A 17,354-nucleotide genomic window follows, 5' to 3' on the forward strand; every position below is an offset into this window, starting at 1 on the left:
TGATGCGGTGAGGACACACTGCCCCCTGTTGGTGTGATGAAGCGGTGAGGACACACTACCCTCTAGTGTGATGATGCGTTTAGGACACACTGCCCTCTGGTGGTGTGATGATGTGAGGAGGACATACTGCCCCCTACTGGTGTGATGATGTGATGAGGACACACTGCCCTCTGGTGGTGTGATGATGTCATGTGGACACACTGCCCCTGCTGGTGTGATGATGCGGTGAGGACACACTGCCCGCTGGTGGTGTGATGATGTGAGGAGGACACACTGCCCTCTGGTGGTGTGATGATGTGAGAAGGACACACTGCCCCCTGCTGGTGTGATGAGGGCACACTCCCCCCTGCTGGTGTGATGATGTGGAGGACATACTGCCCCCTGCAGGTGTGATGATGTGGAGGACATACTGCCCCCTGCTGGTGTGATGTTGTGATGAGGACACACTGCCCCCTGCTGGTGTAATCATGTGGGGAGGAAATAGTGCCCCCTGCTGGTTTGATGGTGAGGAAATACTGTCCCTTGCTGGTGTTATCATGTGGGGAGGACACCCCGTCTCCTGGTGGTGTGATGACGTGAGGAGAACATACTGCCCCCTGCTGGTCTGATGTTGTGATGAGGACACACTGCCCCCTGCTGGTGTAATCATGTGGGGAGGAAAAAGTGCCCCCTGCTGGTGTGATGGTGAAAACATACTGTCCCTTGCTGATGTGATCATGTGGGGAGGACACCCTGTCTCCTGGTGGTGTGATGACGTGAGGGGAACATACTGCCCCCTGCTGGTGTGATGATGTGGAATCCATCATATAGGACAGTCTGTCACCCCTAGTAGTGATAGGAGGACACTAACAGCTCAGTGATATGTGCAGGACATCCTGCGGCCACGTGTTGGCTCTGGTGGCTTCTGGCTGCAGGATAATGGTCAGCACACAGACACACACTCAAACACACACACACACACACACACACACTCACACACACAGATACACAGACACACACTCACACAGACACACACACACACACAGACAGACACACTCACACACACACACAGACAGACACACTCACACACACAGATACACAGACACACACTCACACACACACACACACACACACAGACATACACACTCACACACACACACACAGACACACTCACACACACAGATACACAGACACACACACACACTCAGACACACACTCACACATACACAGATACACACTCACACACAGACACACACAGACACACTCACACATACACACACACACACACACAGACACACACAGACACACTCACACATACACAGATACACACTCACAGATACACACACACACACAGACACACACAGACACACTCACACATACACACACACACACACACACAGACACACACAGACACACTCACACATACACAGATACACTCACACAGACACACACAGGTTTCCTGGAATGTCTCTCCATATTGTAATACTTCCTCATCTGCCGATCACCAGATTTATCACCGGTCCAGCATTTATGTGAGCAGGATCACCACCTGCCACCATCTACAGGACGCCATGCAGAGCCTGTATCCTTCCTGTACCACTGTATCTCATTGTGTATCCAAGGTAGAGGTGCCCAATCGTATCTCATCGTGTATCCAGGCTAGAGGCGCCCAACAGGGTCCTAGAGCCTCCGCACAACTGCACAGTTTTCCCCCAATAAACGTCTCCTTTTGTTCTTATATTCACATATATCATTACATCACACATAAATCACCATGCCATCACACATACATATCATTACATCACACATACATCATTACATCACACATACATCATTATTACATCACACATACATCATTACATCACACATAAATCACCATCACACATACATCATTATTACATCACACATACATCATTATTACATCACACATACATCATTACATCACACATAAATCACCATCACACATACATATCATTACATCACACATACATCATTACATCACACATACATCATTATTACATCACACATACATCATTATTACATCACACATACATCATTACATCACACATAAATCACCATCACATCACACATACATCATTACATCACACATAAATCGCCATCACACATACATATCATTACATCACACATACATCATTATTACATCACACATACATCACAGGGATATGGGGTCCTCACACCTTACAGGATGCTGATACCACAGGAGACATCACAGGGATATGGGGTCCTCACACCTTACAGGATGCTGATACCACAGGAGACATCACAGGGATATGGGGTCCTCACACCTTACAGGATGCTGATACCACAGGAGACATCACAGGGATATGGGGTCCTCACACCTTACAGGATGCTGATACCACAGGAGACATCACAGGGATATGGGGTCCTCACACCTTACAGGATGCTGATACCACAGGAGACATCACAGGGATATGGGGTCCGCACCTCACACCTTACAGGATGCTGATACCACAGGAGACATCACAGGGATATGGGGTCCTCACACCTTACAGGATGCTGATACCACAGGAGACATCACAGGGATATGGGGTCCTCACACCTTACAGGATGCTGATACCATAGGAGACATCACAGGGATATGGGGTCCTCACACCTTACAGGATGCTGATACCACAGGAGACATCACAGGGATATGGGGTCCTCACACCTTACAGGATGCTGATACCACAGGAGACATCACAGGGATATGGGGTCCTCACACCTTACAGGATATAGATAGATAGATAATATCCTGTGTATTATTACTGGTAATATTTAGCAGATTCCAGTTGTAGACCAGTAAGTAACAGATAAAACCTTGGGATAGGTATCACGTATTTGCTCTCCTTGCGGGGGAAGAACTACCAACCTGGTTACTGCTTCCTGAGAACATTAGAGCTGAGGATGTGCTGCCTCCGGCTGACTATTATAACCCTTATTATATTATGTGCTTGCACTTTCTATGGCTGAAGTTTCAGTTGCACGTATATATATGTATAGCACGCCATATCTCTGTATGCGTCACCAGCAGGCGGTATATAAATTTATTAGGCAATTTGGAAGATTACGTAAGTAATGACTGTATCTGGAGGATTCTGTATATGAAATACAGTGGTGCCTTGGATTATGAGCATAATTGTTCCGGGACCGTGCTTGTAATCCAAATCCACTCTTAAACCAAAGCAAATTTTCCCAAAAGAAATCAGTGAAATGCAGACAATTGGTTCCACACCCCAAAATAATGATTTTTTTTAAAAAAATTCTGAATAGCATGTAAAACTAATGAAACAAAGATTTAGAAACAGCAGAATATGTTATAAGTTACTGTACAGTATAGCAATCAGCATGTGGTATATAATGTATAGTAACTGTATAACCCTGATAAAACTGCAGCTGGATATGTGATATATAAGTTACTGTACAGTATAGCAGCATGTGGTATATAATGTATAGTAACTGTATAACCCTGATAACACGGCAGCTGGATATTTGATATATAAGTTACTGTACAGTATAGCAGCATGTGGTATATAATGTATAGTAACTGTATAACCCTGATAACACGGCAGCTGGATATTTGATATATAAGTTACTGTACAGTATAGCAGCATGTGGTGTATAATGTATAGTAACTGTATAACCCTGATAACACTGCAGCAGCTGGATATGTGATATATAAGTTACTGTACAGTATAGCAATCAGCATGTGGTGTATAATTTATAGCAACTGTATAACCCTGATAACACTGCAGCTGGATATATGATATATGTTACTGTACAGTATATCAGCATGTGGTGTATAATGTATAGTAACTGCATAACCCTGATAACACTGCAGCAGCTGGATATGTGATATATGTTACTGTACAGTATAGCTATCAGTATGATGTGTATAATGTATAGTAACTGTATAACCCTGATAACACTGCAGCTGGATATGTGATATGTTACTGTACAGTATATCAGCATGTGGTGTATAATGTATAGTAGCTGTATAACCCTGATAACACAGCAGCTGGATATGTGATATATAAGTTACTGTACAGTATATCAGCATGTGGTGTATAATGTATAGTAGCTGTATAACCCTGATAACACAGCAGCTAGATATGTGATATATAAGTTACTGTACGGTATAGCAGCATGTGGTGTATAATGTATAGTAACTGTATAACCATGATAACACAGCAGCAGCTGGATATGTGATATATAAGTTACTGTACAGTATAGCAGCATGTGGTATATAATGTATAGTAACTGTATAACCCTGATAACACAGCAGCAGCTGGATATGTGATATATAAGTTACTGTACAGTATAGCAGCATGTGGTATATAATGTATAGTAACTGTATAACCCTGATAACACAGCAGCAGCTGGATATGTGATATATAAGTTACTGTACAGTATAGCAATCAGCATGTGGTGTATAATGTTTAGTAACTGTATAACCCTGATAACACAGCAGCAGCTGGATATGTGATATATAAGTTACTGTACAGTATAGCAATATATAGCAAGGGGGTGTTCCGGATGGACCAATCAGGAAGTGAGAATTACAGAGCTGTGCAGGAGGACAGTGACAGAAAATTTTCTGTACAGCAGTGTGAATGGCTGAGTGTGAGTGCAGGCACATTATAGCAGCAGTGTGTATAGCTGAGTGTGAGTGCAGGCACATTATAGCAGCAGTGTGTATAGCTGAGTGTGAGTGCAGGCACATTATAGCAGCAGTGTGTATAGCTGAGTGTGAGTGCAGGCACATTATAGCAGCAGTGTGTATAGCTGAGTGTGAGAGCAGGCACATTATAGTATGAATGGAGAGCAGTAGCGGTCTTTGGCACCAAGCACCCCAAGCAATCGCTTGGGGCCCCCAACATCATGCCCCTCTCTTGTGCTCAAGACTGCTGGGCAGGGCCGCTGCCCCGCTCGCTAATGCGATCTGAACTGTAACTATGAGCACTCGTAATGAGCGCTCATAGTTACATGCAGCAGCAGCACTGACAGGGCGGGAGCCATTGTCTCCCTTCCTGTCAGTCACTCTTGTGGCCGCAGAAAGTGTTTTCCCTGCGGTCACAAGTGGCCGCTTTGTCCTTGTGGGGGTCTATATAAATGGGGGGAGCACACGGGGGGGGGGGATAATATAACAGGGGGAGCACACAGGGGGGCTATATATAACTGGGAGCACACAGGGGGGCTATAGACTACTCGGGCTTCACAGAGGGGTCTATATACTACTGGGGCAGCACACAGGGGGTCTATATACTACTTGGGGCAGCAGAATGGGGTCTATATACAACTGGGGGAGCACACAGGAGGTCTATATCCAAGTGGGGGAGCACAAAGAGGGGCAATATACTACTGGGGGAGCACAAAGGGGGGCTATATACTACTGGGGGAGCACACAGGGGGTCTATATACTACTGGTGGGGCACACAGGGGGTCTATATACTACTGGGGGAACATATAGGGGTCTATATACTACTGGTGAGACACACAGGGGGTCTATATACTGCTTGGGGCAGCACACAGGGGGTCTATATATAACTGGGGGAGCACACAGGGTTCTGTATACTACTGGAGGAGCACACAGGGGTCTATATACTACTGGGAGAGCACACAGGGGTCTATATAATACTGGTGGGGCACACAGGGAGTCTATATACTAATGGGGAACCACACAGGGTTTTATAAATTACTGGAGGAGCACACAGGGGTCTATATCCAAGTGGGGGAGCACACAGGAGGTCTATATCTAAGTGAAGGAGCACACAGGGGGGCTAAATACCACTGAGGGAGCACACAGGGGGGCTATATACAAGTGGGGAGCACACAAGGGATCTATATACTAGTGGGCAGCACACAGGGGGTCTATACGACTGGGGGCAGCACACAGGGGGTCTATACGACTGGGGGCAGCACACAGGGGGTCTATATACAACTGGGGCAGCACTTAGGGGGTCTATATACAACTGGGGCAGCACAAAGGGGGTCCATATACAACAGGGGCAGCACACAGGGGGTCCATATACATAACTGGAGGAACACACAGGGGTCTATATACTACTGGAGAACGCACACAAGGGGTATATACTACTGGCGGCAGCGCACAAGGAGTATATACTACTGGGGACAGCACACAGCGGTCTATTGTTGTGGAGCGCATGTCGAGGGGGGGGACCCAGTCATAACTTCGCTTGGGGCCCCAGAAATGCCAAGACCGCCCCTAATGGAGAGGATGGGAAACACAAGGGCTGACAGACTGCAGAAAGGAATGAGCAGCATATAGGGTGAGCATAGTATAGCAGCACTCTCTGTCCAGGGAGAGAGGGGTTACAGCTATGGAGAGATTACCTCCACAGTCCTGTCCCCTGATGTAAGCCCCAGCCTGAAGTGGATCTGCTATGATTTGGAGGGTGAGGGAGACTTCTTGGGTCAGAGCACAGTGCTGTAGACCCCGCTATGCAGACCATGCCCCTCCCCCCTTAAACCAAGTTACAATTTTTAAAAACTGTGAGCTCTTCTTGTAAAACGCTCTCAATCCAAGTTACTCTTAAACCAAGGTACCACTGTATATCATTGGTTTCTGGATAAAGGATAAAGCACAATGCTGCTGACAGATCTGTTATCCACTCAGGTGTTTCCGACCTGCCAGACCTGCTTTATATCATTCTCATCCGGCTCTCCTTGTAAAGGGAATTATCCCGATAATGACGGCACATTAGGGAATTGTTAGGGCTGCGATTCCATCATAGAATCATTAATGTCTCATAAATGCTATGAGTTATGGGAGATGGCGGCATCAGTGTGAATACACTGATTGTTTCATAGAGAAAGGCAGGGGATGCCCAGCAGCACAGAGTACTTCAGGATAGGGGTGCTGATCTTGAAGGGCCTCTGACCTGCCTGCCCATGTGATCAGAATAAGGCTGTGGCTGCATGTGATAGGGATAGTGTGATAATGAAAGGGATCAGCAGCACAAAGTATTTCAGGAGAATAATGTGCTGCCTCATTTGAGATAAGCTGCTACCAGAGGAGTCTGGATGGGGACAGAGGAGTCTGGGGGGATAAAGGAATCCGAAGGAAACAGTAGCCTGAATGCAACTGAGGGATTTGAAGGGAGGTCAGAGGAGTCTGGAGAGGGACAAAGGACTCTGGTGAGGTACAGAGAGATCTGGAGGAAGGTCAGAGGAGTCTGGAGAGGGACAGAGGGATCTGGAGGAAGGTCAGAGGAGTCTGGAGAGGGACAGAGGGATCTGGAGGAAGGTCAGAGGAGTCTGGAGAGGGACAGAGGACTCTGGAGGAAGGTCAGAGGAGTCTGGAGAGGGACAGAGGACTCTGGTGAGGTACAGAGGGGTCTGGAGGAAGGTCAGAGGAGTCTGGAGAGGGACAGAGGACTCTGGTGAGGTACAGAGGGGTCTGGAGGAAGGTCAGAGGAGTCTGGAGAGGGACAGAGGAGTCTGGTGAGGTACAGAGGACTTCTGAGGTACAGAGGGGTCTGGAGAGGGACAGAGGGGTCTGGGGAGGGACAGAGGGGTCTGGAGGAAGGTCAGAGGAGTCTGGAGAGGGACAGAGGAGTCTGGTGGGGTACAGAGGACTGCTGAGGTACAGAGGGGTCTGGGGGATAAAGTAATCCTAAGGAAACAGTAGCCTGAAAGCAACTGAGGGAATTGAAGGGAGGTCAGAGGAGTCTGGAGAGAGACAAAGGACTCTGTCCCTCTCCAGACACCTCTGTACCTCACCAGAGGGATCTGGAGGAAGGTCAGAGAGGTCTGGAGAGGGACAGAGGAGTCTGCTGAGGTACAGAGGGGTGTGAAGAGGGATCTGGAGAAAGGTCAGAGGGTTCTGGAGAGGGACAGAGAAGTCTGGAGGAAGGTCAGAGGTGTCTGGAGAGGGACAAAGGGATCTGGAGGAAGGTCAGAGGTGTCTGGAGAGGGACAGAGGAGTCTGGTGAGGTACAGAGGGGTCTGGAGAGGGACAGCGGGATCTGGTGAGGTACAGAGGGGTCTGGAGAGGGACAGAGGGGTCTGAAGATGGATAGAGGGATCTGGAGGAAGTTCAGAGGGGTCTGGTGAGGTACAGAGGGGTCTGGTGAGGTACAGAGGGGTCTGAAGATGGATAGAGGGATCTGGAGGAAGTTCAGAGGGGTCTGGTGAGGTACAGAGGGATCTGGTGAGGTACAGAGGGGTCTGGAGGAAGTTCAGAGGACTCTGGTGAGGTACAGGGGGGTCTGGAGAGGGACAGAGCAGTCTGTTGTGGTACAGAGGGGTCCGGAGAGGGATCTGGAGGAAGGTCATAGGGGTCTGGGGGAGGGATAGTGGTGTATGAAAGAGATAGAGGAGTCTTGAGGTGATGGACTCTGGAGAGGGACAGAGGAGTCTCGAGGGAGGTGACAGAGGAGCCTGGAGCGGACATATGGTTCTGGATAGGGACAGTGGAGTCTGGAGGGAGGAGAGTGGTGTATGGAAGAGATAGAGGAGTCTTGAGGGGATGGACTCTGGAGAGGGACAGAGGAGTCTCGAGGGAGGTGACAGAGGAGCCTGGAGCGGACATATGGTTCTGGATAGGGACAGTGGAGTCTGGAGGGAGGAGAGTGGTGTATGGAAGAGATAGAGGAGTCTTGAGGGTGGACAGATTTGTTAGAAGAGAACAGAGGTGTCTGCAGATAACATCCAGAACAGGGATGTTAGAGGAGTCTGGAGAATACTAAGGAGTCTAAAGGGGATAAAGAGGTCTGAAGGATACATGAGTATGGAAGCAACAGGGGGATCAGAAGAGGATAGAGGAATCCAGGGGACAGAAGATTCTTTGTGACAGAGAACTCTGGAGGGGGGGGGGGCAGAGGGGTCCCTTACTTCCCACTCCTCAATATGAACACTTGTACCCCCGGCTAAGCTGAGCGTGCATATATGTAAACCCTTTAGTATATCCTGCAGGGTGTAGTCGCTGGAGCTGACCTGGATGACCACCATCTGAATACCCATAGCATCCTGGACTAAAGTGGTCACAGGACGTCCTGCCAGCTGTGACAATACATGGTGATGGGGGCGCCCCTCATGTAATAAGGAATGGCACAGCCCCCCCAATATACTAGATGAATCACTTATTTGGCTCAAGAGCCAAAGTTCTTCTCACCTCTAAAAGGGGGAAGTAAGTGAACAGGAAGGCCGAAAGTGTCACCTCTCCCCCTGTCTTGTGGTGAGCCGTGCAACACTGACAGAGGAAACAGGTTCTGTGTGTCTACAACAGGAAAACCCGCGTGGAGAGAGCGGGGTGAGATACATCCATCCTGTACATGTGTGTGGCTGCTGTGTATGTGCGGGCTGCATAGAGAGGACGCGGGATAGAGATGTGGGCCCAGCCTAGTATAGAAGGGAATATCCAGGATTAGAGAAACATGGCTGCATTCTCCTTAAAACAGCGCCCCCCTGTCATCAGGTTGTGTGTGGTATTACAGTTCAACTTCATTCACTTCACTGGAAACTGAGGACAAGGAGGTGCTGTTACTAGAAGAAAAGTTTTTTGTTTTTTTTCCCCCTTAAGTGGGTATCTACAACATAGTCCACACTGTGAAATCTGTGTCACAAGATACGTTACGTCTTTGTCGAGTAGCCGAGACGCAGGTTGACTTTATTGATTCGGGCCTACATGTCTAGAACCTCATATGAATCTGCAGTGTTCTGAATTAGGAGAGGGGAGTTAGAGGGGTACTCTCGTGTTTTGTTTTTCCTTCAAATCAGCTGGTGTCACAAAGATATACAGATTTGTAATTTATTTCTATGTATAAAAATATTCAGTCTTCCAGTACTTATCAGCTGCTGTATGTTCTGCAAGAAGTGGGGTATTCTCTCCAGTCTGACACAGTGCTCCCTGCTGCCACCTCTGTCCATGTCAGGAACTATCCAGAGCAGAAGCAAATCCCCATAGGAAATCTCTCCTGCTCTGGAACGTTCCTGATATCCTGCAGGATGTGGTGTATATTCTCCAGTCTGGAGAGCAAGATAGGTCTTCTATGGGGAATTGCTGCTGCTCTGGACAGTTCCTGACATGGACAGAGGTGGTAGCAGAGAGCACTGTGTCAGACTGAAGAGAAAACACCACTTCTTGCAGGACATACAGCAGCTGATAAGTATTGGAACACGAGATTTTTAAATATAAGTAAATTACAAATATATATATAACAGTCTAAAAAAAAATAGTGAAAGTTTCCCTTAAAGCCAGACATCTATGTCCCAGCCTATCCAAAAACACGGGGGTCCTGCAGGAAAAATCTAACACGCCGGACCCCCAGCATGCCCTTGTTCTTCCGTCATTATAACACTAAAGACAGGGATCCCTGTTGCAAACTACAACTCCCAGCATGCCCTAACGGGTCCCTTGTTCTTCCCTTACATCGTCATTGGTATAATAGTATAGACCAGTGATCCCTAACTGTTGCAAACTACAACTCCCAGCATGCCCCGGCAGCCTGTTTGTGATTCTCCAGCTGTTCCAGAACTACAGCTCCCAGCATGCCCTGACAACCTACGTGTCCTCATCTTTTTGCGACACCACAGAGCAGGGGATCTCCATCCTGTGTTATACAGAGTGCTCTCTGTTCTTCTGACACTAGATCAGTGTTCCCCAACTTGTGACTCTCCAGCTGATGCTGAACTACAACTCCCAGCATACTCTCTCACCTAGTAAAGTAATAGCGTGTTAGTTCCCCAGTTTCAAAACTACAACTCCCAGCATGCCCTGACAGCCTGCTTGTGCTTGTTCTACTCTTAGTAATATCGAGTGGTGGTTCCCAACCTGTGGCACTCCAGCTGTTGTAAAACTACAACTCCCAGCATGCCTGGACCGCCAACATGTCCTCATCTTCTTAATACACAATAAAGCAGGGGATCTCCATTCTGTATTATACAGAGTGCTCTCTGTTCTTCTGACACTAGACCAGTGTTTCCCAACTCGTGACTCTCCAGCTGATGCCGAACTACAACTCCCAGCATGCCCTATCGCCTAGTAAAGTATAGCAGCGTGTTAGTTTCCCAGTTTCAAAACTACAACTCCCAGCATGCCCTGACATCTTTCTCCCTCTCTTCTTAGAATGTGTTTTCCAATGTGAGAGTCTGCAGCTGTTTGCAAAACTACAACTCCCAGCATGCCCTGACAGCCTGCTTGTTCTACTCTTAGTAATATAGAGTGGTAGTTCCCAACCTGTGGCCCTCCAGCTGTTGCAAAACTACAACTCCCAGCATGCCCGGACAGCCGAAGGCTGTCAGGGCATGCTGGGAGTTGTAGTTTTGCAACAGCTGGAGGGCCTGCAGCCATCAGGGCAACTCCCTGCAGCCACCAGGGCATGCTGGGAGTTGTAGTTTTGCAACAGCTGGGGAGCCTGCAGCCATCCGGGCATGCTGGGAGTTGTGGTTTTGCAACAGCTGGAGAGCCTGCAGCCATCCGGGCATGCTGGGAGTTGTAGTTTTGCAACAGCTGGAGAGCCTGCAACCATCGGGGCATGCTGGGAGTTGTAGTTTTGCAACAGCTGGAGAGTCTGCAGTCATCGGGGCATGCTGGGAGTTGTAGTTTTGCAACAGCTGGAGAGCCTGCACCCTTCAGGGCATGCTGGGAGTTGTAGTTTTGCAACAGCTGGGGATGAGTGCTGTAAAATGATTCTTCCTTTTTGAGTATGTAGACAGGCGTACACTGGTGGGTAATACCTTTCTAAGCGGGAGTGCACCGGGCCGCGGGGTCACCTGGTGCCAGTGTACGGCGGGCGGGATAGACATGTTGGGAGCTGCTACAGGTAGAGAAGTTGGAAGCTGCATTCCTGAGCGCTGTAAAAATAAGCCATGGGCTGCGCTGTAACATGTCACATACCAGACCTTAGCGGTAACCATCCCCCCCTCCTCCTCCTCCATGTCTGGCTGATTACAACCCGTGTGCTTAAAAACTAACATGGGCCCCTGACTACTGAGTAATGGCGAGCCCCCGGCCCGTCCCATCCAGGGCCACCAGCACCTGTAACATGGCTGTCTCTTCTCCCCTAGGGCATCATGAGCGAAAGTGGCAAGGAGTGCCGGGTGGCCTATAGCCCCAACCTAGGGGACCTTGTGAGGGTGAAGACAGAATTGGGGTCACCGGTGGAAGAGAGGAAGTACAACAAGCAATGGTGAGTCCATGTCCAAGTGCATTGGGTCCTATGGGGGATCCAGATTCTACACTTATTCCTATGGCTAGAGGGATGAGTCTTAAATAGGTACTGTAACTTTAAATTAGAAAAAAAAAAAAAACCTTTGATGTGTTTTAGTGACATATTAAAAGTTTTGGTCTGGGTGCTCAAACCGTCCCATTGGGGAGAAGCGCTCAGTAAGGTTGTTCTCTCCCTGCTTGGCAGTGGAACTATCCTGCTGCGAGCCAGAGAGAGAAGCGCTGAGCCGCATGCTGACAGCTACCCTGGAAAAAAAAAAACTCACATCTTCCAGTACTTATCAGCTGCTGTATGTCCTGCAGGAAGTGGTCTGACACAGTGTTCTCTGCTGCCACCTCTGTCCCTGTCAGGAACTGCCCAGAGCAGCAGGAAATCCCCATAGAAAATCTCTACTGCTCTGGACAGTTCCTGACATGGACAGAGGAGGCAGCAGAGAGCACTGTGTCAGACTGGAGAGAATACACCACTTCCTGCAGAGCATACAGCAGCTGATAAGTACAGAGATTTTTAAATAGAAGTCATTCACAAATCTATATAACTTTCTGACACCAGTTGATTTGAAAAAGCTCCGCCTCCTGGGCACTTGTGATAGCGATGGCTGGGATGCACTTTGCATGACCTGAATTATAGGTATGTTTGATATTCTCTTCCTTTCCTTTTTATGCATCTGTCAGCAGTTCTGAAAACCGCTGACAGATTGCCTTTAAGCAGTGCTTCTATCTGCTCTATCTGTAGGGGGGGGGGGCTCAGAAAAGGTCCCCATAAACCTTAGACTTTAGATGACTGAACCCGCCACTTGCAGCAGATGCAGCCGTCAATCTAAGGTGTATGGGGCCGTTCTACTAAAAAATATCCAGTCTTCCAGTACTTATAAGCTGTTGTATGTCCCACAGAAAGCGGTGTATTCTCTCCAGTCTGACACAGTGCTCTCTGCTGCCACCTCTGTCCATGTCAGGAACTGTCCAGAGCAGGAGAGGTTTTCTATGGGGATTTGCTCCTGCTCTAGACAGTTCCTGACATGGACAGAGGGGGCAGCAGAGAGCACTGTGTCAAACTGGAGAGAATAGACCACTTCCTGCAGGACATACAGCAGCTGATAAGTACTGGAAGACTAGAGATTTTTAAATAGAAGTAAATTACAAATCTTTATAACTTTCTGACACCACTTAAAATTTTTTTGCCAGACTGGCCCTTTAAATAGGAAATCCTGAGAAAATAAAAAAAAAAACTGCAAATGGGGGTGTACGAGAAAATAACAAACGATTAAACTTACCCCTCCTTGTACCTCCTTTGGGCTTCTCCCCAGTCCCGATCACAGCAGCAGGATGTCATCTATAGCTGGAAATCTGGTACGTAATGTACCCGGCTCTACAACGTCATGGCTCAGGTAAGCAGTTGCCCGCTCAACCAATCAGTGATTTGGGTGGTGTCCCGCCCCAATCACTCATTGGCTAAGTGGGCAATCACTCAGCCAGGTACGTGATGTAGCAGCTAGGAGAGCTGCAGGTCATCGGCAGCTGTGAACGAGACCTTGGAGCGGCGCTACGAAGGAGGGGTGAGTTTACTTGTTTGTTATTTTCCAGCAATAAACCCTGCCTGCCTGCCTTTGTACACTTTTGTGGGACTTCCCCTTTAATTCTTATATGTGGTGTGATACTGCCACCTAATGGACACATGATAAAAAGACACCTCTGGTTTGATATGAGTAGAATAGACTTATTCTTATCCCCTCTATAGGCTCCATAGGTTTCTGTGATATTCTGAACTGAAATGTCCCATCATGCAAGTTTCTTAAGGGCTTTTCCCCAGCTGTTATAAGACTACAACTCCCATCATGCCCTATTAACCACTGTCATCCTTATTCAGAACAGACATTCACTGCAATGAGTAGCCAGGGTACCCCTTTATTCTTATGATTAGAGGGGTCCCAGCACTGCTCAACTACCACTATGTCACCTACACGGACTTCTAACCTATGTGTCTATATGTATATGACGACCATCCAAGAGAAAAAATGATGATCCGGATTGTTAATTTCTCTCTGTTGTGTTCAGCTCTGCAGGGTCCAACTCGCGCTGCATGGACTTGGAACCCAAAAGACTGAAGGAGAAGAGGGACGCTGCAATGTCTAAGAGCCTCCAGCAGGTGGATTTTTGGTGTAAGTTTTTCCGTTCATATAGTTGTGCCATCCCTCAGTTCTTTCTCCTGAAAATTTGACAACTTCCTCTTGTCAGTACCATATGTCCTGAGTGTAAAGAGCACACCCTATTGACCAAAGGAATGTTATAAATGAAGTAAGGTATACAATTCTAGAAGGCGTAACAGAGGTAATGTATTACACACTGACAATCACCGCTATACTATCTACAGTAAAACCTTGGAGCGGGGATCCCCCTCATAATGACGGGAATCCCTGCTCTATATGGGTGTTTCCCGCAGGAGCAGGGCAGCTGTTTGTACTTATTGTGCACCGCCTGGGGAATAACGGCAGCTGCAGGATGAACAGGGGCGAGGGCTGCAGGGAGTGCTCTCTGGCCGCCAGAGCCCATGCTTCAGCGGTCCCGCTTCTGCCTGTCCGCCACGGGAAACACCCATTTAGAGCGGGGATTCCTGTCATTATCTCCATCCTGTGTTATACAGAGTGCTCTCTGTTCTTCTGACACTAGACCTTTCCAACTCGTGACTCTCCAGCCGATGCAGAACTACAACTCCCAGCATGCCCTCTCGCCTAGTAAAATATAGCAGCGCTATAGAGTGTTAGTTCCCCAGTTTCCAAACTACAACTCCCAGCATGCCCTTACAGCTTTCTCCCTCTCCCCTTAGAATGTGTTATACTTATGTCATCACAGAGCAGTGATCTCCAACGTGAGAGTCTACAGCTGTTTGCAAAACTACAACTCCCAGCATGCCCTGACAGCCTGCTTGTTCTACTCTCAGTAATAAAGAGTGGTAGTTCCCAACCTGTGGCTCTCCAGCTGTTGCAAAACTGCAACTCCAGGCATTCCCTGACAGCCGAAGCTTTGGCTGTCCAGGCATGATGGGAGTTGTAGTTTTGACACAGCTGGAGAGCCAAGGTTCCCCATCCCTGGGATAGGTGATAAATGTCTGATCGCTGGGGGTACCGATGATCTCTAGATTTTCAGGATCTCTGCTTGTAGTCATTGAATTGAAACCTTAATAGTTTAGTTGTATGTAAGTGTGGCCTAGACATGTATGATGAGTTAGTATTGGGAATTTTAGCTAATTTTGGTCCTTTTCCCCTTCAGTCTGTGAGCTGTGCCAGGAATACTTTGTAGACGAGTGTCCCAGCCATGGTCCCCCCATCTTGGTGCCGGACACACTGGTTCCCGTTGGCGTGGCTGACCGGGCAGCACTGACAGCGCCGTGTGGGATTGAGGTGGTAAAGGATGACACCGGAGAGAGTGAAGTGCGATGTGTAAACGAGGTCATACCCAAAGGGCACATCTATGGGCCGTACGAGGGGAAGATCTCCTCTCAGGACAAGTCATCGGGATTCTTCTCCTGGCTGGTGAGCTCTGATAAGTGCGGTAGAGTCTTAAAGGGGTTTTGGCCCATATAGGATGTTATGAATTAGTTTTTTGCAACTTTCTAATATATTTTGTGTATATTTATGTAATTTTTTGAGCAATTGTTCACATAAAAATGTTGGTATCTAGTCCCTGGTAACCATGCGTGACCACTAGCTCAATCTTGCCACCCTTTGGTTTAATCAGCCATTGTCCGCACATTCTATGGTAGAGAGCGATGTGCGGCCAATGGATGACTATTTTTTAAAGGGAATCTGTCACTAGGTTTATGCCACTTTAAATGAGGGCAGCATAAGCTAGTGACAAATGCTGAACAGATCGGTATATTACCTACATCATTCTGTTCAGCCGTTCTCCTAATATGCAGGATAATGGGATTATTACCACACCCCTCCCTCCGCCCCCAGCTGCTGATTGACAGTTAACTGCCTATACACAGCATGGATAGGTAACTGCCAATCAGCAGCTGGTGGGCTGAGTTTTCTGCTTCTCATGAATATCCAGGACTACTGAGCTCACGCACATAATGGAGAGGACTACTTATTGCCCATGTTATTCAGGAGGAGATCTCTGGATCAGTAAGTGATACATCATTCTGTTCAGCTTGTCAGACCCTAGTTTATGCTACCCTGAGATAGGACGGCCTAAGCTTGCCGACAGAGTCTCTTTAAACATGGAGAAGTCCCTGTTCCCACATTTTCAATTATGAATGCGGCAGAAACAGCACCACCATGCGGTCACAAATGCAATATTCCTGGGCGCATGGCAATGCTATTGTGACATGGTTTCTGCATCATTCATGATTGCGGATGTGGAAACACGGCCTACGGGGCACTGATCAAGATCAGCCCTTGTTTAATGAGCTTCCGCATAGCTCCAAGCTGGACTGTCACAGGATCGCAGGTGTGGCCCTTTAATTTCATCGTTATCGGGCTGAAGAGCAATGTATGGCCAGTGGAGATGAGCGCAAAGCAAGCATGCTCAAGTCCGATCATGCGACATTTGAAAACCGGTCGCTGAAGAAGTTGGATGCAGCCCTAGGGAGTCCAGGAAAACATGGATACAGCCATAGGCCATAGAGTGTATCCAACTTCTTCAGCCCCGGTATTCAAATGCGGTACAATAGGACTGGAGCATGCTAGAGTTGCCCTCATTCAATAGGAAAGGATTTTAATGGCTGCACAAAGATTTCATCAGCCATCTAACTAGAGAGTTCTTCTTTTTATCTCTGTTTCTCTCTCTATAGATTACCCTCTCCTCTCTCTTTCTTTTTATTTCACTCTCTCTTCATTTCTCTGTCTCTCTTTTCCTTTCTGCATATTCCTCTCTCTCTATCCCTTCTCGATATTTCTGATACTAAGATTTAAAGGGAACCTGTTATCCGGGAGAGCGGGGCTGAACTCACATTACACCTGGATAGAGACACCCCCCCCCCCCATACTTACCCCCTCCGGCCGTTCCCGTCACCTGGAAATTCCAGCAGTTATATCTTATGGACATTGGACTCCTCTCTGCTCATTTGCATAATGAGCGAGAAGAGGAGCTGTGGCGATTTAACAGCGACGGGACCGGCAGGAGAGGGAAGTATGGGGGGCTCAATCAAGAGGTAGGGAGGGTT

General features: G+C 47.9%; 1 protein-coding gene across 3 annotated transcripts in view; it reads left to right on the forward strand.

Moving 5' to 3' along the window:
- Positions 1-17,354, forward strand: part of PRDM11 (PR/SET domain 11) — a 33,721-nt gene that overhangs the window by 8,684 nt on the left and 7,683 nt on the right. For 2 of the 3 annotated variants that reach the window (XM_069965153.1, XM_069965155.1), the window contains exons 2-4: positions 12,028-12,149; positions 14,243-14,346; positions 15,455-15,717. In XM_069965153.1, coding sequence (XP_069821254.1) covers positions 12,034-12,149; positions 14,243-14,346; positions 15,455-15,717 — 483 coding nt within the window. In that variant the 5' untranslated portion in view covers positions 12,028-12,033. The remainder of the gene's footprint in view (positions 1-12,027; positions 12,150-14,242; positions 14,347-15,454; positions 15,718-17,354) is intronic. The other variant, XM_069965154.1, reaches the window with a different exon arrangement.

The sequence above is a fragment of the Dendropsophus ebraccatus genome, chromosome 4, assembly GCF_027789765.1.
Source record: "Dendropsophus ebraccatus isolate aDenEbr1 chromosome 4, aDenEbr1.pat, whole genome shotgun sequence".
Lineage (NCBI taxonomy): Eukaryota > Metazoa > Chordata > Amphibia > Anura > Hylidae > Dendropsophus > Dendropsophus ebraccatus.